The sequence below is a fragment of the Delphinapterus leucas genome, chromosome 13, assembly GCF_059928025.1.
Source record: "Delphinapterus leucas isolate spDelLeu-1000000601 "Yukka" chromosome 13, BTC_Dleu_Yukka2, whole genome shotgun sequence".
Taxonomy (NCBI): Eukaryota; Metazoa; Chordata; class Mammalia; order Artiodactyla; family Monodontidae; genus Delphinapterus; species Delphinapterus leucas.
The window spans coordinates 74,000,402-74,023,309 of record NC_143141.1 but is presented as its reverse complement, the minus strand read 5'-3'; the positions used below and the strand labels follow the sequence as shown (position 1 = coordinate 74,023,309).

General features: G+C 37.4%; 1 protein-coding gene across 6 annotated transcripts in view; it reads left to right on the top strand.

Moving 5' to 3' along the window:
* Positions 1 to 21,699, top strand: part of SELENOI (selenoprotein I) — a 44,196-nt gene extending 22,497 nt beyond the window's left edge. Inside the window, exons 5-10 of one of the 6 annotated variants that reach the window (XM_022574261.3) lie at positions 3,565 to 3,827; positions 4,758 to 4,866; positions 9,966 to 10,014; positions 11,420 to 11,600; positions 12,807 to 12,989; positions 15,011 to 21,699. In XM_022574261.3, the coding sequence (XP_022429969.1) occupies positions 3,565 to 3,827; positions 4,758 to 4,866; positions 9,966 to 10,014; positions 11,420 to 11,600; positions 12,807 to 12,989; positions 15,011 to 15,109 (884 nt within the window). In that variant the 3' untranslated portion in view covers positions 15,110 to 21,699. Of the gene's footprint in view, positions 1 to 3,564; positions 3,828 to 4,757; positions 4,867 to 9,965; positions 10,015 to 11,419; positions 11,601 to 12,806; positions 12,990 to 15,010 lie in introns of those variants that run through there. The other 5 variants (XR_016395505.1, XM_089923375.1, XM_089923377.1 and 2 more) reach the window with 5 other exon arrangements.
* The last annotated feature ends 1,209 nt before the right edge of the window (positions 21,700 to 22,908 follow it).

The window sequence follows — 22,908 nt, the reverse complement described above, 5'->3', positions numbered from 1 at the left end:
GCCGCTCCGCGGCATGTGGGATCTTCCCGGACCGGGGCATGAACCCGTGTCCCCTGCATCGGCAGGCGGACTCTCAACCACTGCGCCATCAGGGAAGCCCCTCTTTTTTTTTTAAATTAATTTATTTTTTAAATCTTTGGCTGCATTGGGTCTTTGTTGCTGCGCGTGGCCTTTCTCTAGTTGCGGCGAGCGGGGGCTACTCTACGTTGCGGTGCGCGGGCTTCTCATAGCGGTGGCTTCTCTTGTTGCGGAGCACAGCCCCTAAGCGCATGGGCTTCAGCACTTATGGCACATGGGCTCATTAGTTGAGGCGCACGGGCTTAGTTGCTCCACAGCATGTGGGATCCTCCGGGACCAGGGCTCGAACCTGTGTCCCCTGCACTGGCAGGCGGATTCCTAACCACTGCACCACCAGGGAAGTCCCGAGGTGGCTTCTCTTGTTGCGGAGCACAGGCTCTAGGTGTGTGGGCTTCAGTAGTTGTGGCACGCAGGCTCAGTCGTTGTGGCTCACGGGCTCAGTAGTTGTGGCGCATGGGCTTAGTTGCTCCGTGGCATGTGGGATCTTCCCGAACCAGGGCTCAAACCCGTGTCCCCTGCATTGGCAGGCGGATTCTTAACCACTGTACCACCAGGGAAGTCCCCGTAAGAGTCTTTTGAAGTACTGTACCATCTACCTGTTTCAGGTCTCCACAATTCTGGCAAAAATCCTGATCTAACATGAACTGTTTGTTGCAAAACCTGCCTTGAAGCAACAATTTATAGCCTTCATTTATACTACTAGTGTGACTATTCTTATGCTTTGCTGCAGAAATATCAGCGTTTGATCACAGGGTGCTGCTGTTGGTTCTGCTGGTGGCTTTTTCATAATATATAGGTTATGCGCTGAATTGCCTTTCTTATGAAAAAACATTGTGAGACTTATCTAGACCCCAGACTTATGGGGCTAGAACGGGTTCAGTGAGAAGACGTACAAAACCTAATTAATATGTAGTTCATGAATATAATATTTGTAATAACTGCACAGAAGTTGCACTGAGAATAGGAAATTAAGCCAGCAAATAATAAGAAAAGACTTTTAGGATATATTTTAACTACTGGGGGGCAGAAAGGTTCCCAATCCTATATAACAGAGATCTACAGTGTTTGGGCCAGAGTTTGAGATTCATCCTTTCATATATTCCTTCAACAACATTTTTAAAGGCCCTCTTTGCCACAAACTGAGCTAGGCACTGGGGATAACACTGTTGTGAGCAAGATAAACACAGTAATGATAAGGAATTTTTAATTCCTTGAATCTGAATCTTTACAGTTAGTCTAGTTCTGATGCACTTAATTAACAAAACTGTTTCTTTGGAGGAGGAATTTTTATAATTCAGACTCTTCTTCCTTTTTAACTAGGTTGTACCATTCTCTCTTCCTCTCCCCCCACCCCCCTACCCCTCCGGCTCCTCTGTTTTCGCCCCTGTGTGAAGGTGTGCCCCTGTGTGAAGGTGTTCCAGCGTGATTTCTCTTTCTCTTTCTCCTTCCTTATTCCCTTGGTAATCCTGATCCTTAACACTATTGAGTTGACTCCCGTGTTAGTATCTAGCCCTTATCTATCTTCTGAGTTGCTAGTAAGTATCCTTAGGTTGAGTTGTTCGACATTACCATATGGATGTCCTGCTAACACTTCAATTTCAGCATCTAAAACTGTACTCAGCTCTTTTCTATCAGTCTTGCTCCTTCAGATTTTCTTATTTCTGTTAATACTACCACTCTCTTAGGTACACAGACGGGAGATTTTGGAGATGGTCTTCTTGTCCTTCGGCCTCACCTCTCCTCTTTGGTTGCACTGTCATTTTTATTTTCTTAATATCTCGCCTTCCTCCAGCTTTTTATGCCCACTGCATTCCATCTCAATTTAGGCCTACTAAGTAGGGTTCCTCTCCCAGCCTGTCCTTCCCACCAATATCAAGTGGGTCTTCCTGAAGCACTGCATTGCTTTTCTCTTTGTAATCCTCTACTCAGGTAATTGTAGTAGCTCCTCAGACTCTCTGATACCTTTAAACTGGCTCAGACCTTCCTTCTAGCCTCTTTAGACTGCCATCTTCACATACTAGTTTCTGGTCAAATTAAAGTACTTGGCATTCTCTGCACACACATGTGCTTTTCCATCTCGGTGTTTTTGCCGATAGCACTCCCTCCTCTTGAAATGACACACTCCTTTATCTCCTGTCTACCGAAATCCAACTCATTCTTTATGTCCCCACTCAGATTTCATCTTGTCTGGAAAGCCAGTCTAGCTTATCTTAGCCTGAAGAGAACTCGTCCCTTTTCTATACTCTTCTCTGGTTTGTGATACATCATATCTGTAACTGTCATGTTTTGTCTCCGTTCTCAATTGTAAACTCTTTGGGGGCACAAACTTAGTTTATTCTAAGATTTTTTATAGTCTTCAGAGCATCAAGAATAGTGCTTCGCAGGAACTCTACTCAATACCCTGTAATGACCTATATGGGAAAAGAATCTAAGAAAGAGTGGACATATGTACATGTGTAACTGATTCACTTTGCTATACAGCAGATTAACACAACATTGTAAATCAACTATACCCCAATAAAAATTAATTTAAAAAATAGTGCATTGTACAGTTCAATAAATTTTTTTTGAATTTTATTTATTTATACAGCAGGTTCTTATTAATTATCCATTTTATACATATTAGTGTATATCTGTCAATCCCAATCTCACAATTTATTCAATAAGTTCAATTTATTCAATAAATTTATTCGTTTTTTCTTTCTTTTTTTTTGCGGTATGCGGGCCTCTCACTGTTGTGGCCTCTTCCGTTGCGGAGCACAGGCTCCGGCCACGCAGGCTCAGCGGCCATGGCTCACGGGCCCAGCCGCTCTGCGGCATGTGGGATCTTCCCGGACTGGGGCACGAACCCGTGTCCCCTGCATCGGCAGGTGGACTCTCAACCACTGCGCCACCAGGGAAGCCCAATAAATTTATTCTTACATTTACTCAACACCTACTGTGTTGCAAAGCCTTTTTGGAAAGCACTTAAAATTATGGAGGTGGTCAATCTGTAAAGAAGTAACTGTGATATCAAACAAGATGAAACAGGTGTTATGACTGAAGTAACAGAGTGTTTTTGGATCTTAGAGCAAGGAATGGTTAGATAAATTATAATGAACAACTATTGAATATTCTCTGGAGGGTTAAGAATTTGCGGCTAGTGGAACAGCTCAGTTAGTTGTTACGCAGATTTGGAGGAATTCAGAGTCCAACTAGAATGCTTCTTCCTTAGATCTAAAATAGACACCATTCAATGTGATTTAACATTTTAATTTTTAGATTAAGCTTTGAGAAATTACAGGTTTTATTTCTGAAATCTTTGCATTGTAGCAACTAAAGGTTGGATTTTTACAGTACTGTCTGATAGTTATAATTTAGTTAATTAACATTCCTATGATATGCTCGTCTGTTTTGTTTTGTTTCTCTCCATTTTATTAAAGAAGACTTTCTCCAGACTGGTGCAGTTGTTGACCTATTCCTGTGGTAATGTGTTTTTTGTTGCAGATGGTGTGGATGGAAAGCAAGCCCGTAGAACCAATTCCAGCACCCCGTTAGGGGAGCTTTTTGACCATGGCCTGGATAGTTGGTCATGTGTTTACTTTGTTGTAACTGTGTATTCCATTTTTGGACGAGGATCATCGGGTGTCACTGTTTTTGTTCTTTATCTCCTGCTATGGGTAGTTTTATTTTCTTTCATCCTGTCCCACTGGGAAAAGTATAACACAGGGATTCTTTTCCTGCCATGGGGATATGACGTTAGCCAGGTGGTAAGTATGGGTTCTTCCTTAAATTTTCAACATTGCCATGAATTTTGGGGAAAGTTTTTGTTATTCCTTCTTTATTGACCTTTTGCTTTTCTGGTTAGAACTGATGGGTGCTTTGACATTTTTTTCCTTTTTATTTTATATTATTTTTACTTATTTATGGAAAATTTCCAATATGTACAAAAGTAGAGAGAATAGTATAGTGAACCCTTATGTACCTGTTACTTAGCTTGAGCAGTTAACACTTGGCCAGTCTAGTTTCACATGTACTCTTCCTCACCCTCCTTCCAATTATTTTAAAGGAAAATCCTGGCATTATGTGATAAATATTTTACTATATATCTCTAAGTGGTAAGAGTTCTTTTTAAAAAACATAATTACAATGCCATTATTACACCAAAAAATGAACGGTTTCTTAACAAACATTCATTGAAACTGTTGATTTTGTAAAGAAAGGCGCTTATAATTAAATTGTTGGCTTTTTGTCTTCATTGCCAACTTTTCAGTGAGTAGAGAGATTTGTTTTCCTCTTACTTTATAGGCTTGCTATGAACTCTCCCTGCCTTAGAATCCCAGCTTTTTGTGTTGCCATTTTGCCCGTCTACACCTAAGGCTCCAGTAAAGAATCAGAAGTTGGAGTGTGTTTGAAGAAAATGATTGGGTGGGCAAATTGGAACATCGTGTGGCTAAACCAATTTACGAGGTGCCTTATGAGGCCGGTTGTTTGCATTGTCTAGAAGTTAGTTATTTTATGGTGTTGTTGGCTGAAAAAACTATTTTTAAAGGCAAGACTTGCCACCATATCAAATTTAAGCATACTTCTTGCTTTTACTAAAGCTGTTTACTAGACTTATGCTGCATAAAGCGTTATTGACTCCCTGATCTTTCCAGCTGTTAATGCTCTGTATATTTTTGTCTGCATTTTCCTTCCAGACTATTTCCTTTGTCTACATAGTGACTGCGATTGTGGGAGTTGAGGCCTGGTATGAACCTTTCCTGTTTAATTTCTTATATAGAGACCTATTCACTGCAATGATCATTGGTAAGAAGCTCCATGTTGAAGCCTGTTGTAACATCGCTTTGTTATCAAAGCCAGTGTTTGATTATAACCAGCAGCACTTCCCCGCCTGCCCTCACGCCCTGCAGCAAAAGCAGAACCCCGCAACCCTGTAGGGTTTCAGCCAAACCCTTAAGGAAAATAAGGTTGCTTTGTTTTGCTTTGTTTTGTTTTTGTTCAGCACCAAGTTATTTCTATTCAGAAGGCAATACCGAAATAGATCACACAAACCCTGTAAACTAACTATTCAAATTAATCTAGACTGTATTGGAGGATCCACATTTAGTTGGACGTTAGGTATTGATTTCAGTACTTATCTCAAAATTGAAGATTGTTAGTTTGAGGAAATAGAATGACAAAACACAGAGTTTACTTTATAACACATCCACTCCAAAAATTGAGCTTCTGTTCCTCTCAGATAACCTTTTTCTTAAGCCTTTGAATGCTAGGTAAAGGTTTTTATCATGGTAATGATCATGGTAATGTTTCCTTTTTGATTTTAGCCAAAGGGGATATGTACAGGATGATTGAGTGGAGGGAGAGTGTTTTTATGGAGAGAGGCAGAGAGGAAGAGGAATCTGGGTTGTTATTTGGGGCACCAGGAGTGACACTAAGACCTTTGTAGAGTAAAAGAAAAAAACTTGTTGGCTGTTGCTCTGTTCTCTTATCTAAAAATTAATCTTCCCTCCGTCTGTCTGTGAACCTTGGTTACAGAATGGGAATTGAAGGCTTAGAAACAGCTGAGAAGATGGAGCATTAACACTGGCTTTCAGAAAAGGAGTAGTTTGGGGATTTTCTGTGGCTCTGGACTGCAGATGTTTTAGGAACCCTGCTGTAATCTAACAAATGTTCATTTTTGGGTGCCTCTATAAACTGATTTCTTTACCTTGAAAAGGCGAGCTATTTTTCATCTCCACCTATCGTTCATGAGTGAATCTTCTGATTTATGCAGCTTGTCCTGTGGCGGGTGTGCTGCATTTTACATTTAAATATTTATTTAAAGATAAAATGGAATCTCTGACATAGGAGATATATTTTTGAATGTTAAGTGGGTACTTTAATAGGCATATAAGTTTCTTTGTAATTTATAATTTTTGGCAGCAATACTTATTAGGTAATGGTACTTCCTATTGCATCACATTAGGGGGCACACGATAGCTGGTTGTCTTTCTGTCTGTGGTATCAGTAATGACTAGAGGGATGAGGTATTGTACATCTGTTCCATCTCTTCCCAAGTTCTGCCTCAACTCTTCACCTAGTGGTACTAACAGTCGCTGGTGATCATTGCTTAGGAATCCATTCATTCAGTGGATAGCCAGGGGAATAAAGTTTGTTTTTTGATAAAGTACCTCATAAATTCATACTGATAATTCCAAATCATATTTGACGATACAGATCTTTTACTTAACCTAGTTGATCTTATATTTGTATGTCCTTTAAACTCTGACAAAAGTCTTTGCTTTCAACGACACAAAATAATTATACCTTTGTGTTATTCCATAAAATACCCACAACAGTCTGAGAATGTAGTTCCAAAATCAGTGACATATGATTACTGGAAATTGTTGAAGATTTTGGTTTTTTGCAGTTCCATTTGCCCTATGGTTTATCCCACTAGAGAATGCCCAGTCAGGTTATTATAGTCTAAAGTCCCCATTCTGTGGTTATGCCACCATCTGTGGATATGTACATTTAAGTTAGTTTCATTTTACTTTTGATATTTATGGATTACTTTTTCTTTTAAAATTTATTTTTCCTTTATAATTATGTAACGTATTCACATGATTACAAAGTCAAATCTATATATAAAACAAGACATAGTCAAAGAAGTCTGGTCTCTATCACTACCCTAGCCTTTTCTTCCCTCATAGTTAACTATTCTTAGTTTTAAATTTTTTGGTTTATCTTTTCATTGTTTCTTTCTTAATATAAGTAAGTGTGTGTGTGGGGGGGTTATCACCCCCTTTCATAGATAAATGGTAGCACACTATACATATTTTACTACACGTGCTTCTTTTTTTTCCCCCCTCCACATAATAGTATATCTTAGAGATCACTGCATAGTGATGTTTAGGGATCTTCCTCATTTCTTCTTACAGCCGCCTGGTACAATACTTCATTGTGTGGATGTACCATCGTTTGTTCAAACAACCTTCTACTGATGGACATTTGTGTTATTTCTGGTCTTTTGCTGTTGTACAAATTGCTGCAATAAATCGTCTTGTACATATATATGTCTGTTCATATTTTTCCCAGGGTACTTTGGAAGAGGTCTCTAGAAGTAGAATTGTTAGTAAGGACAAATGTATGCATTTTCACTAAATATTCCCATATTCCCTTCCGTATGGGTTATCTGATTTTTGAATTCCCATCAGCCATGAATGAAAGTACTTGTTATTTAGTTTTACCAATGTAGTATGTTGTCAAACTTTTGGATTTTTGCCAGTCTGTGATAGGTAAGAAATGGTATATCTATATAGTTTTAATTTGCATTTCTCTTATGGATGAACTTTTCTAGTATTTGAGAGCCATTTATATTTCTTTTTTCTTTATATCTCTAGTCAGTTTTTGCATTATGATTGTTAACCACTTCCTTTATTTTTAGAAGCTCTTTATCTATTAGATATATTAATCTTTGTTTTGATATAAATGACATTTTCCCCCTTGTTTGTTGTTTGTCTTTTTTACTTTTGTTAAAGTATTTTTTGTCTTGGTTTTTATTGAAGTTTTTATTTAAGCCTGGAAATATGAGGAACCAAAATATTTGTTGTGACCATGTTATCCTTGGTGTTCATCTCATTCTAATCAATCCTTTTTTATAAATTCTATTCTGATTTTTCTATAGCTATTGTTTCCTATATTATGAAGTCTAGGCTTTCCTATGGTAATAAGAAAAGCAGGTCTACATATGTATGGGTTCTATCACTATCATTATATAGAGTTTAATAGACAAGTATTTAACAATTAAATATTCTTTGTAGAAAGTACATCGAGTGTTATTTAGAGAAGAAATAGAAGATACAGTATTTCTCTTTGGCAGCCTACATAGAGCTCAGGCTTTCTACACGCTTACTGCACTTAATTAAGCTAAAGCTATTTTAGGGTGTTTTAAACTAAAAAATTCTTGGTCCCAAATCTTTTGCAGGTTTCTCTCAGCCTATTTTCAACACCTGAAAGCTACAAATGATTCTGGCTTAATTCATTTAGCCCTGGCTCCCTAACAGTGTGCTTCCCAGCTTGACATGGAATGAGCTGCTAAAAATTTCTGAGGACATTGAGGACATCTTGTCTTCTCTTCCACTCCCTCTAAGATCTTTTAACTCAGGGAACTTTGTTCCATTTGGGCTTGAAAGTAGTAGAGTAATTCATCTTTTGAGATGAGATTTCTGTTCGGTGAATTCTAGTTTTTTCATCTTTTTTTAAATAAATTTATTTATTTATTTTTGGCTGCATTGGGTCTTCGTTGCTGTGCACAGGCTTTCTCTAGTTGCGGCGAGCGGGGGCTACTCTTTGTTGCGGTACATGGGCTTCTCATTGGGTGGCTTTTCTTGTTGCGGTGCATGGGCTCCAGGCGCGCAGGCTTCAGTAGTTGTGGCGCGCAGGCTCAGTAGTTGTGGCTCACAGGCTTAGTTGCTCTGTGGCATGTGGGACCTTCCCGGAGCAGGGATGGAACCCATGTCCCCTGCGTTGGCAGACAGACTCTTAACGACTATGCCAGCAGGGAAGCCCCTTTTCATCTGTTTTTAGCAAGATGCCTTAGGAATTGTTTTGAAGGAATGTTCTTCTGTCTTTGATCCTTAAGGTCACAGCTGCATTGACCACTGCCCCTGCCCCCCCAAGCCAAGTTTAGTCACCAGGAGTCCAGAATGGACTAATATGTTGAGTGACAAGGAAATATCCAAATGAAGTGTCCAGAAAGTTGCCACATATATTGACTTGGAGTTTGAAACAGAGAAAGATTAGAACTTTACATCTCTATAGATCACAGAATCAGATTCAGGGGTCACTAGAAAATCATTTAAACCATCCTCATGGTACACCTGTGGAATCTGAAGATCAGAGAGATTGTCTGATTTGCCCAAGAATACATAATTAGATTTTGGAGTCATCTGCAGGTAGCTTATGGTTAAAGCTGAAGAGAAGATTCTCTGAGGGAGTGTAGATGCACAGTCAAACATCCAGTTAGGAATATGCAGGAGGTAGATTACCAAAAAAGGACACCAAATGTAATGGTTGGATGGCTAACAGGAACATTGGGTGAATGGAATCACGAAGGCCAAGGGAGGAAAGAATTTCAGTTAGTGGATAGTCAGCGGAGTCATCTTACTTAGAAGTCAGGAATGAAGAAAGGATACTGAATTTGACTATTAGGAGAGCTTGATAAATTTCAAGAGTACAGCTTCTGCAGAAGGGAGGCAGAATGAATGAGCGCTGAGGAAATGAAGGCAACAGGAAAGTCTGGTGAGTGATAGGAAATAGCAGAGTAAGATAAGTAGGTAATGAGAGCAGCAGAAGCAATGGTAAGCCTTCTTGGGAAGGCTGTCCTTTTAAGGTTTCAGGGAAAAGAATTAGTGTATAGGGTAGGGGGAGAAATTAAGAATGCTAGGGAGGTAAAGATAAGTGTAAAGGAAGCAGCAGGATTTATTAATTGTCCCCTCTTCCAATAAATAACTTATACTGGCTGTGCAATTTACTATATACCAGGTACTGTTCCAGGTGTCTTTGCATGTAATAACTCATTTAATTCTCAAAACCCTACGGGGTTGATACTACTATTATCTCTATTTTATAAAAGAGGAAACTGAGGCACTGAAAAGTTGCCTGAAGTCACATGACCAGTTGGTAACACAACTGAGATTCAACCCACTCTGGCTCCTTGAGTCTCTGCTCTGAATCACCAAACCGTACTGCCACTTTTCCAGTTGTAAATGCTGTTTAAAAATGTGTTTAATTTCATTACAGAAGTAAACCTGAACCTGAAAATTATTGGGTCTAAAAATATTACATAATTTGTATGTATTTGATTATTATAAAAATGACTCTTGAATAATAATTCATGATAATTTAAATATTCTTCCTTTTAGGTTGTGCATTATGCGTGACTCTTCCAATGAGTTTATTAAACTTTTTCAGGTAAGTATTTAATTTTTTAATTGGGCAAGAAATATGAAAATCTTTAGAAATTGTTATTTAGGTGAATTTTAGGATTTCTTTCTTTTGGAATCTGGGCATTTTGAAAAGGTCATGAAACCTGTATTTTGAATCTAGAATGAGGTTAGGATAATTTGTCTGTGGTGGCTTGCGTAGTCAATTCAACCATAGCCCAGAACTACTAGTTTTTTTGTAAAAGTTTTGGGCTCACCAAACAGTCTTCTAATTTGTCATTTTTTTGTGAGTGAATCAGGAGGGAGTATGTTCCTGTCAAATATTGATAGGTTTACGTTCTTTTTATAAATTGATTATAAGTTTTTATAAATTGATTATGTGTAAGTTTAGTTAGCATGATCATGCAATAAAACTTCTCAACTTGTGTAGTTGAGGACCAAATCCTGGACCTATGCCGTCTCTTCTCAAAGAGCGCCGTATGGAAATTCCGGCCTGAGGAGTGTGTAGGGGTTGGGAGGGGAGTTGCCCTGGTGGAGTTGCATCTCTCTGATCTATGTATGCACTTCTCCACTTTGGCTCAGCCACACTGAGTCCATTTATGTGACCTGAATGTATTTTGTTCTTTCATTCCTCAGTACTTTTGCTCCCACTCTTTCCTCTACTCCTCTACTTGGAACACTTTCTTGTACTTGCCACTTCATCCTTCAGTGCTCAAATGTGTCTTCCACAGTCCTATCCATGTCAAGCCAAGCTCTATGAATCTTCCCTCTTTACAGCCACTGGCAGTCATTCATAGAAGCCATAAAATTTAAAGCTCTGAAGGCCTTAGAGATGATTTGAGTCATGTCTTCCTCTTTTTCTAAAGTTGAGGTCCTTTCCTGATTGGGCAGTATTTTGCCTAAGGTTATGTAATTAGTGGCAGAACCGGGATGAGGCTTGAGGGTTCAGTTCAGATGAGCAAACATATATGAGAGTACCACCTGTGTGCCCAGAGCCAGTAAGATATGCTGTGGACTGTCTCATTTCAGAGTCTTTCACTCTTAAGTTGTGTATCATAGTAGCACCATGAGGTACTCTTCTAGTATTGTTTTGTGTTCATTTTATTTTTCCTATTAAAATATAATCTCATAGGACACAGTCCAAGTTTTATTCATCTTTACATTCCAGAGGGAAAAGTGAGACTAAGGGTCAGAAGACTTCCATTCTAGTCCTGGCCCTGCCACTTGGTAGCAAGTTATGTAAATTTAAATTCTCACATCCTCACTTAACCTGTCTCTAAAATGGGATTAATAATGTTGGTTCTACCTGTGCCATGGGGTTATTGTGAATAAAAATAAGAGAATAAGTGTGAAAGTACTTTGAAAACTATGAAATACAAGTACAGTGTTTTTATATGTAATAATGTTCTTTGTATTACTTGATTTTTTTTCAGAAGCTATAAAAATAACACCTTGAAACACAATTCAGTCTATGAAGCTATGGTTCCCTTCTTTTCTCCATGTTTGCTATTCATTTTGTCTACAGCATGGATCCTCCGGTCACCTTCAGATATTTTAGAGTTACATCCTAGAGTATTCTACTTAATGGTTGGAACAGCCTTTGCCAATATCACAGTAAGATTTTTTCTTTCAAAAATCGTAATACATATAAGAAATATTTGACAGAATTCAATAGTTTGAGAAACCTTATATAGTATTAGAATAAGCAGATTTTAATTTAAAGATCTTATATCAGAAATTTGAAAGAATAATTAATAACCTCAAAGACATGCTGAAAGTTATTTTATTTTTTTGTTTGAAACCAGTAGGATTTGGGGACTGCTGTAGTATTTTGGAACCATGACATAATTTAAATTTTTTGTTTTGGTTGCCTGCTGAAGAATTCATGGAATGATTCCCTTCAGACTCTAAATATTATTTATAGTGTGGTTGAAATGGCAGCAGATCTAACGCTTAATTTAGGGAGCTTGGAAGGGGTTTTTGAGGGAGGAAACAGACACACACACACACACACACATGTTTTTTAATCAACTGATTTTTAAATTAATAACATAGAATAAAAAACTTTGTAATAAATACTACATACGTTAAAAAATCCTTCTCTGCTCTGGCCCAGCAAGAGGGCAGACAGGGAGGAAAAATCAGGAGGACTTGAGAAAAGACCCTGTTAGTCCTGACAGCCAGGAAGCCTGTGCTCTAGCTCAGGCCAGGTCCTTAATAAGTTTTTATTTTTTAACTTAGCCACTGAGTTTATGTTTCCATGTGCGTAACTTGTGTTTACTGTCCCAAGTCATACTGATTTCATAGGGTTTAAAGATCTGAAAACATTAATGCATTATATAAAATGTATCTCTGAAGGAATAAAACTATATTTGAGTAAGGTGTTGAAAGTAAAGAGAGCCAAAGAGGCTTTGAGGTGTTGTTTGATAACATGTCTGGATTGGAGGTAGCATCTCCTCATCACCATGAAGAAATTTAGTTGTGTGGTGCTGTGGGAGGGTGTTCTGAGAAAATTGTTGTCGTATATCATAGAATCTTAAAATTGGGAGAAATTTCTTTTATCCAAACTGTTACCCGGTAGAAGAATGCCTTCTGTAGCATCCTTACTAAATTATCTTCCAGTCTCTTCTGACACACAGTCTGAGGGTCCACGGGTTTGGAGGTTGGGGTAGAGGTCCAGTTGGGCTCCTGAGCAGTTGAGAATTACTGAATTTGATAATAATGTAATGTACAGGTACTTGAATGCTTTTTAAATGTTGGAGTGACTCGTGCTTTGCTAATTAAATTTTCATTCTCTTTTTTTTTTTTAATACCTTCAAGTGTCAGCTGATTGTTTGTCAAATGAGCAGTACCCGGTGCCCAACTTTGAATTGGTTTCTGGTTCCTCTCTTCTTGGTTGTCATAGTGGTAAATGTAGGAGTGGCCTCTTACATCGAGAGCATTCTCCTGTTTACATTAACAACTGCTTTCACTCTGGCGCACATCCATTATGGAGTACGAGTGGTGAGTAATCTAGAGCAAAATTGGTTCCATTTGATTCTTAAATAGTGAGGTGAGGGAGAATTTCAGGAGAAACTTGCTTAATATAGTAGCTGGAAGAATTTTGGGATATTCTCTAAATTTTGGATAATATCCAGGTGCGTGATGCCATATATCATTTCTGTAATTAATATGTCGTAGTAACTACAAATAATTTCAAAGCTAGATAATTATTGTGAGGAATTAGTTCTTGTTTATAAGTGAGAAGAAATGTAAACCATTTTCTTGGTAAAGAATTATAAACTCTTTTGTGCTTTTAATTATATACAGGACAAAATCATCTTATTTGTTGTTTATCTATTTCTATGCTTGCTTCTTTAGCTTCAGGGGCATTTTTATAAGGGAAAATATAGAAGAGAGTAGATTTAAGAAGTATTCTGCAAACCTTAATATTCTCTTCTAAAATAAGAAACGGGTTTCAGGACAAATGGACTAAGATAGGTATAATAAAATGAAAATCAGAACCATGCAGTTTAGTTTCCTTTTCCTCACACTGTGACATTCTTTTCTAATTATTTTACATATCTTAGCGTGGTCTCATAACTATGATTTTGAATTGCTGTACAATATTCCATTGAGGAGATTACTTAATAATTATCAGTTTACTTAAATAACCATGACTCAGTTATTTTAATCATTTAGGTTGTTTCCAGATTTTCACTATTATAAATAAAGTTGAAGTGAACTATCTGGAATAATATTTTTTTCCTTCATTTGCTTTTTTCCTGAGGATAATTTCATAGCAATCGGGTCATGTGATAGGATATTCATATTTCTGTGGCTTTAAAAATACTTCTATTTGGTATGTTTGTTTTGAAAGGAACCCTGCTGTGAATCAGTTTGAGAAACAAAATGTCTTTACTTCTGTATTGTCAGACATATTTTTAAAACGGGGTCACCTGTCATGCTTGATAACAACTTCTTATACCTTGCATATGTTTCTTCCTTTAGTGTTTCTCCCCAAAGTAGCCCACATTTGTTGGAACAAAATAGGTGAAAGAAACCATGATAAGTCTATGAATTGTGACATGAAGACATAATCATTTATGTTTTTGTTTGTGCAAATTTAACGTTATATGCTTTATATCAACGCTCTGAGGCCTTTATTCTGATATTTCATCAGTCATGTGCATGAAGTAGAGCACAGTAACCAGTGTCTTTCATAATTGTTTTAACTTTTTATAACCCTCAGAAGCATATCTTTAGAAAACCATATACACACTCCCAACCAAACCAAAACACATTTAAATTACAAAAGCAGTACATTTTCATTGTTAAAAATCTGGAAAATAAATATAAGCTCAAGCTAACTGAAAAAAATTCCAGGAGCGTCTTTTTTTGGTCTGTCTTTCTGCTCTCTTAACACTTCTACAACTTCTGACCAGAAGATAAAACTTGTTAGACCACACAAAAACATTCACTTGAACTATTGAAATGTAAATATTAAGAAGAAAAATGGAAATAAGAAGGATTAAATAAACCATATTTGCTAACTGGCACATTACCTTGCTTTTGCCTACCCACTAGGGATACCCTAACTAATACGGCTTAAACTGTCAAAAATTTGCAGATCTAGTTTTATACTGTTTCATCAGATTAGGAATGATTACCTACAAGTGTTACAAGAAGGTGAACATTGACTCTAACCATATATGTAAATATTTGATCTGATAGATACTATAAGTCAACTAACCCTATAATTTTTCAGTAGATTTGAATGTAAGGCTGTGTGGTCTGGAGGGTTCTGGAAAGACTAGATTTTGGAGTTGGGCAGACCCAAGTTTAAGTCCTAACTCTCCCAGGGTAGTTCTAGTACTCATTCAGCCAGCTAGCTCTGCAGCTATCCTAGTCCAGGAAAACCTCTTCATTTCTGATGATTTTTGCCATGCCGGTAAATTGTTGTCTCCAGAGGGTGAATTCTATATGCTTTTTTTTAAAAAACTACATATGTATTTGTCATTGCCTCATGTTCTGGTTTTCTGTAGGTAAAGCAGCTGAGCAACCATTTTCAGATTTACCCCTTCTCATTGAGGAAACCAAACTCGGATTGACTAGGAATGGAAGAAAAGAATATTGGCCTGTAATCTACAGAAAGAAGTACTGTAAATAAGATGCTTGTAAATATTTCATCCATCACCATTGAACTAAATTGATCTGCTTAACAGACATGGGAACTCAGTGTGTGTGGTACTTGGACAGCAGGAGTGATACATATGATCTGAACTTGTGGAATTTTGGACCTACTAACTCCCAGCTTCTTTTATTTTGTTTTTTATAAAGATATGTGATGTTTTGGTTAAACATAATATACATTAGACCAGCAAAATGTTCCTAGTAATTTTAGCTTCAGGAGTCCATAATGTTTTGGTTTATACAGAGTTAAAGATGCCTTGGTTTTTATTTTTAAAACCCCCAAATTTGTTTAGGAACACTGATAACATTCAGAAGACCCAATATGTTTTCATATTTGGTACCTAGTAGTAGGTCTTTAGCTATGGAAGCTATCAATAGCCCAAATCCAACATAGGGAAAAGATAAGAGCAAGTCACCTTCAGCAAGAGATGCCAAATGATTACAAAACAATATACAGTTGCCAAATACTGGTTTCTCTTTCCCATGGAAATGCCTTTTGTCCTCATGTGCTAAGAGAGCTAAAAAAGAAAAAAAATATATATATATATGTGTATATATATATATATATATATTTATTTAGATTCTCTAGTATTCTGACTCTCTTTGTTATGGAACGGATCTTGATAAATGGTTTAATTTTCTTTTAAAGAAAAATATTCTCTTGGGACTTAGTAGAGAATGGATTGTAATTACAGCTCACTCATTGGCATGGCTCGTTGTTTAAATGTGGCATTTTTTCCCCCTCAGCTGCAAGTTGCTGAGATTTGGTGCCTATGAACTCTGATCATATGAATGCATGTGACAGTCCCAGTCTTACAGTAATTACTTGTGAAGAACACAGATAAACTTCCTTATAAGAAAAATTTTCTTAGGAGTTAGGAATCTCATGAACCTCACTATGAAATTACTACTGTGAACCTCACTATGAAATTAGTTTTCTGATTTAATTTGTCCTTCCTCTCTCCCTCTGTCTTTTTCTGTGGAAGAGAGTGCTGTGTTTTTTATTTCATACAGGATAAGGAAATAGAAATTCTCTCTTTCCCAACTTGCTCACTTCCCCACTTGAAGAAAATTTTTGATATATATGCCTTACTGAGTATGTGCTCCCTTTATGTGACTTGGAGTAATTTTTTAGGTTTACTGACAAACATAAAAATCTCTTTGACTTTAATATGGTTGTTTTATGATCACACCTTTTCATGAATGTGGATATTCTATTTCTTTTTTTATTTTGTCTCCATTTAATTTGGTGGTGATGAAGTTTACTGGCTGATTTTCTTTTATTTTCCACTGAATGGAGTTTGTGCTTGAATGAAGAGTGTATCTTAAACCCTTTTTTTTGGATGGATTGCACTTGGATAAAATAGGCACCACTGTGTTGATATGTAATTAAATCCATAATCATTATTTATCTATGAATGTGACCATCGTCAAATTTAATTATAGTGTATTCCTCTGTTGGATTTTAGTCTGCTGCTTTGTAAAAATAACTATGTAATTGATATTTCAGTTTTTAAATGTGTAAAGTCTAATCATTGTCATTCAGGTCATTAGAAATGAGGGATCAAGGAGCTAACACATGGTTCTGTACTCATTTTAAAAAATTGTAAAGGTTGAGGTATATTTGGTGACTTTCTCTGAGACAAAAATGAACTCTGAAAATAGGTGAGAAATTGATGAAGGGAAATATGGGTAGTGATTTCATGTTTGCTAATAAATTGCCGTCATGGAGGTCAGAGAATGAACTAATTAAGTAAAAGTAACTATTTTTTGTATACCTTGTTCTGTGTCATCTGTAAAATTGAACTGGATAAAGTGTTAATTTGGGCCTGGAACAAAGCTTTGTTTTAAGGTTCTGAGCTAATCATTTTATTGTTTTGTTGACCTTGTATACAAAAATGAGGTTAATCCGTATTATAAAAGAACTGATAAATATTTATAAAATGACAGATGTGGACCACAGGCTTTCTTTACCATGTACAGTATAGTAAAAACAACAACAACAACAACAGAAACCCTTTACTTCTGGCATAGGGTCATGTCCTGTAATTTTGGGGCTGTTTTACCTCAAAGTGTGTTTCTGCTCTTTTTCTGTTGCATCAGGTTTATTTGAAAATTGTTTTGTGCCTATACGTTATAACATATTTCCCAATGGTGGTTAAGAATTATGCTATAGTCAGTTTTATTGGCATCGTTTGATGAAAGATGGCTGTCAAGAAGATAAAAGATGAAAAGTGAGTAATTAACTGTTACAGAATACTGTGGACTTGTGAATCTTTAGTGTACCGTTGACCCTTTTTCTTGGTTTAGTCTGCTGTCTTGAAGTGCGTCATAAAAGCCCCCATTTGTTATGTAGTGATACAGCAGCCGAAGCAGGACTTCATTACAAAGAGCTCTTGTGAATTTACATCATTGCCAATTATCATAACATTTCCGAAGTATAAAGTATCTTTTAGGCTTATGCATGATATTTTGGAGTGCGTTCACACCCCAGCCTTTCTCCCAGCATACGCTGAGCTGCCTTTTGGGGAGCAGTGGCATGATTGGTCATACATGCATGTTTTCTGTACATTTCAGAATAGAGTGCCTTAGCCAGGCCAGAGGTTTGCTTTGTGTTTCTTCTGACCAAAATTACCTAGACCTGTAAGAAGTTTCTTTTCAGGTTTTGGTATGAAAAATGTCCTTTATGCTTGTCAGAAAGTAATTCCCCTGTATTTGAGGGGGGCATGGATTAGAAAAATCTTAAAAAATACCTGAGTATGTTAATGCTGCCTTTTATGATCCTTCAACAGCATTCATGATCCTAGTGTAATGTACAGTTTAAAATTGCCACAATTTAACCAACATTCCTCCCTTAATGTGTAGTAGACATAGTTTATGGGTTCTAGTCTTAAGGGTAATAGAGTGAATAACTTCCACATAAAGAACTAAATAGTCTCCCCTGGCATTTTAATAATATCATGGTTAAATTACTTCTAATTGTAATTTTTAAAAGAAGGTTCAATGCTGATTATGGCCTAGAATGTTATAGTACTATTACCAGCATTTCATTTTTTTAAATATAGAGCTGTTGGGAAGAGGAGTGTATGTCTAGGGTTGCCCAAATTCTCAAAAGTTACCAAAAGAATATTGGTCATGACCTAGAGCCTGGGCATTGGGGGAACATGCAAAGGAGAAAGCAGGCATAGCATCCACTTTAAGGGGAAGAAGAGATCACTTTAGTGCCCAATGATCCTACTGCAGTGCACAGTTTAAAAGTGTCACAACTTAGTCATTACTAACTTCAGGTTCAAATGTGAATTTGAAAGACTCCTAAGTGTTCAGTTTTCAAAGAATTATTTTATTTTGTAGTCAGTCTAAAAACATTTGGAATGTACCTTGCTTTCCAAAGCAGACTTTGATTCTCTAAGTTATGGAGGATAAGAAGATAACCTGAAGGTGTTTGAATCAAAGGCTACTTTTCCCCTTTATATTTTAACAAGAAGCCTATTTGTAACTCGTCCTGTTCATTCTTCACCTGGGTTTTTAACTAGCCACTGTCTAGGACAGAGACGCCCACTTGCTCTGTCGCCCCTAGATCTCGCCACATTCACATCTCCTCGATCGGCCTTATCTCTCTTGACTAGTCAAGGACTGGGAACATGCCAGAGGGAACAAAGTAAACCTGATGGACTAGAACATTTGATGTCGGGTCCCCAAATAAGCCAAAAACAGATACAGAAATCTTTGATTGTGTTGATTCTTACGTTCAGAGTGGCCTTTATCTTGACCTCAGTTCTGGACTTGCCTGAGCACTCTATAGGAAATTTGTGAAGTCAGACTAGAATTTTCTTTGTCCTATGAGGTGTCCTTGTAAGGCAGCATGCCCATTCTTGAACACCCTGTGGGTGAATAACCTTAAGTGAGCTGCCGGTAGTCGAACCTTCCAGGAAGAATTTTAACTAGTGTGCTGCATTTGAAGCACTTTGACATGTACATTTTAAGTGACAGTTTTAACAGTAAAATGGTGTTAAATTAATCACTGTGAAACTTGAAAGCGTGATGCCCTGTACATTTTAGGAAGCTTAAGTAAATTTCTGATTTTCCTTTATTAATTATGTAACCCATGTGATTTGTATATTTTACTTTTCATCTTTGACAGTGGTGCAAATGACTGACTTATTGGCAGGCAGTTACTTTAGGGTATATGGTAAATTGTGGTTGTCTAACTTTTCCAGAGAAAGTGGCAATGTGTTTACTTCTTCCTTTGTGTGAAGCCATGGGAATTGGATTTACTGGCTAATTTATTTCCAGGGTTTCTACAGTGCAAAATAAACGTAACCTTTTAAACATGCTAGTAATGCTTTCCTTTTTAATAAAAATGCAAGAGATAGTAATCTAGCTGATTGATTGTTTTTAAGCAGAGACGTGCTCTTCTTACAGACAGATCTTAAATGAGCTAATATTTTGGGTAGCAAAAGAAGTTTTGCCGTTTGTAGCCTTTTTCACAGGTGGCCTGAGTGAGGGGGTTGTGTTGCATTTGGTCAGAAAGGCCTGGTCCCCAGAATTGGCAAATGGCACGTGGAGTGATTCTAGAATAATTTAACAAAGCCTTGTCTTGAGGAGAGTCCATTTGGACACAACAGAAGTGTTGTCTCCCACAGGCCATTAACATTGTCTTGCTCTCCATAGAATCATTCGTAGAAAGCTAGGTTCAATCAGAGGAGTGCTATTTTGAAAGCATGTGAATTGGATCATGGCCATGGTGTACCTAATGCTACATTGTAATTAGAGGCAGTAGTGAAGATGCAAGGAGTGGCTAAATGCTGTGGGTGCCTTATGGCTCTTAGGCTAAGGGCTTCTCTTGAGAAGTTTCTATGGGTAATAATTAGAATAGGAATTGATTCTGGCTTTTTATTGAAGCAGACAATTTACCATGAATTCTAGATTCTGATATTCTTGAGAAGCACTTTTTAATCCCTGAAGAGTAAGTTCTTGGCCAGAAGCATGTTTAGTTTAGTACTCGATGTTACTAATCAGGTTATAGGAGGATCCTGTTTTATTTTACGAGATCTATGAATGCTGCATTATGAATCTGTTTGAATTACTGGTATCATTCAGTATCAGACTTAGTTTAATAAGTACTAATTAAGACTGCCCACAATATGAATATTTTTTATAGGTTATTTTGTTTATATAACTTATCCCATTAGAGCAGCCATTCAGGAGACAAAGACCCGGCTACGTGTAATCATTTCCTCTTTCTGGAATGTGCCAAGAAAGCAGAATTCAGTATTAAACTCCAAATTTCAGTTTTGTTTTTTAAAGTAGCATTTCCTGTGGGTAAAGGGGAAGGCAGCGAGCAACTGCTGAGGTGTAAACTCCCTGCTGCCTGCCTTCTCCCTTTCCCTTCCCATCTAACAGAATAGATTAAGTTTGTAGCCAGTTGTAGGAAATGAAATCGATACTTTTCTGAGTAAGGTTTCATGCCCTGTGACTAAGAATAGGCGGCAGGAATCCTGGCAGAATCAATTATTGATTTGTTTAGCTTGGTCCTGTTGCGGGTTGCTTTCTGTAGTATTCTGATTCCATCCCTTCTCAGGTACCTAGAAACAATACCACTTAAGTAACTGGAATGTGTTTGCTACAAGTGGAATATATTAGAGAAGATGAAAGGAGCGCAAAGTCTTATTTTCCCTTTCAGGTAGTTTAATTGAACATGTTAGTAACTGGTCTGTCTAGCACTTGCTGTGTTCATAGCAAATAATGTAGCATTTATTTTATCTGGTTATGTGTGGTGTGTGTATATATGCATATTTAATATGTACACATATTCTCTGTGCACATATATGTATGATATATTCGTATATACATGCAGTCTACTCTTGATTATCAGCAAGATGGTAAGCCTTCACTAGACTGTTTCTTCATGTTGACTAAATCTGCATGTAGCCCATAACTCTGTGAAGCCTCTTCCTTATCTGGAGCCATAGTCTTTCCTACTTTCCATTCATCTAAGTCCCCAAGAAAGGCCCTTGACATATGTCACTTTCCCCTTCCCTTTCACCAGGGACTGTGTGAGCCAGAAAGCTTTTGAGAAAGATGGTTGCTTCCACCAGAGTTGAGGCTTCTGGGTCTGAATGATGATGGGCCCATTCCTGGCCAGAGGGCAGCCCTTGGAGCAGTTGTGCTCTTGGGCTTGATGGGGGGGAAAATCTAGCTCTTATGGGAAATGGGGCTTCACAGTTTGCTTAAATTCCTTAGCTGGAATGTTGTGAAGTCTTAGATAATTCGATGTGCAAATAGAGTACAACTGTGCATTTCACCATTAGTATTGTGTCATCGGTGATCCTGTTGCTAGCCCAGATAATCAAGACCTTGACTGTTTCTTGCCACTGGATTCTGGAAGCCTTGCCCTTTCAACTGGATTTGTGTTTTATTTCTGCTGCTGTGAAACACAAAAGTAATGCAGTAGGTTTTAACTTAAAATTGTTTAATTCTGTTACTGATAAATATTTATTGTAATAAAAGTAAAGAGAAAATGATTTTTAAATCCTTTTAATTGTTTTCACATTGTCTTCTTTGTTTTTCCTTGGCAGGTGCAAAAGGGGAGGGGAGCTATGGGGAGAAAAATAATGTCCAGTCACTTGTCTCAGAGAATCATTGGTTAATTTAGAGGAAAATATTAAAAGGTTTTGTTTGGTTTGATCAGCTCCTGGGTGTTCTATAGTCCTGTGACTTGTTTCAGAGAGCAGAGTACTAGGAACGTGGCAGTGACAGCTTTTCATAATATACTGCTCTTGACTCTCTCAGAACTGGGTACTGTGCAATATTTATTGTTCTCACAGTAACTGGATCACACTTATATTAGCTTGTAAGGTGGTTGGTTCATACTCAAAAACATCTTCCCACAGAAAGAGTGTTGATGTACGCTGTTAATTCCCAGGCTAATTCCAGAAGAACTTAATACACCTCAACTTTCATAGAAAGAGTGTTGATGTACGCTGTTAATTCCCAGGCTAATTCCAGAAGAACTTAATACACCTCAACTTTCATAGAAAGAGTGTTGATGTACGCTGTTAATTCCCAGGCTAATTCCAGAAGAACTTAATACACCTCAACTTTCATAGAAAGAGTGTTGATGTATGCTGTTAATTCCCCAGGCTAATTCCAGAAGAACTTAATACACCTCAACCTTAGTATATGAACAAACCATAAGCTCTTATGAAAACTCATATTTTCTAACATGGCTTCTGAGGAGAATATTTCCTATTTTTTTAACATAAGAATTGATCTCCCAGTTCTGGCAGTGGGCATTTAAAAGTTTTTTCAGTAACAGGTTTAAAGAAGATGAGGGAGGAAATGTCCCATATTTTAACCCAGGCTAATTCTCTGGCTTAATGTGCTCTTAATGCCCTGCTCTCCGATCGATCGCAGTAGCAGTTATCCCCTCCCTTCTAAATGCAAACCTCAAACACCTAGCACCGGCCTGACACTCGGCAGGGGCAACCAGCCTGGGTTTAGCGACTGATAAACTTTAAAAAATTACTGATGTAATTTTGGCCCCATGGGGCTATAGCCTAGACCTGTTATCTCTCAAGGATAATTCTTTTAAGTGGGATTGCCTACTCAGTGCATATGCTTATTTAAACTATTGCTACTGGCATACTGTCTTCCTAAAGGGTGTCTTTCCAGCAGTGAATGAGAGTGTCTTTTTTTCCACACCTATGAAAAAGGTTTGTTATTTATATAATTGAGGCTGTCTGTGACA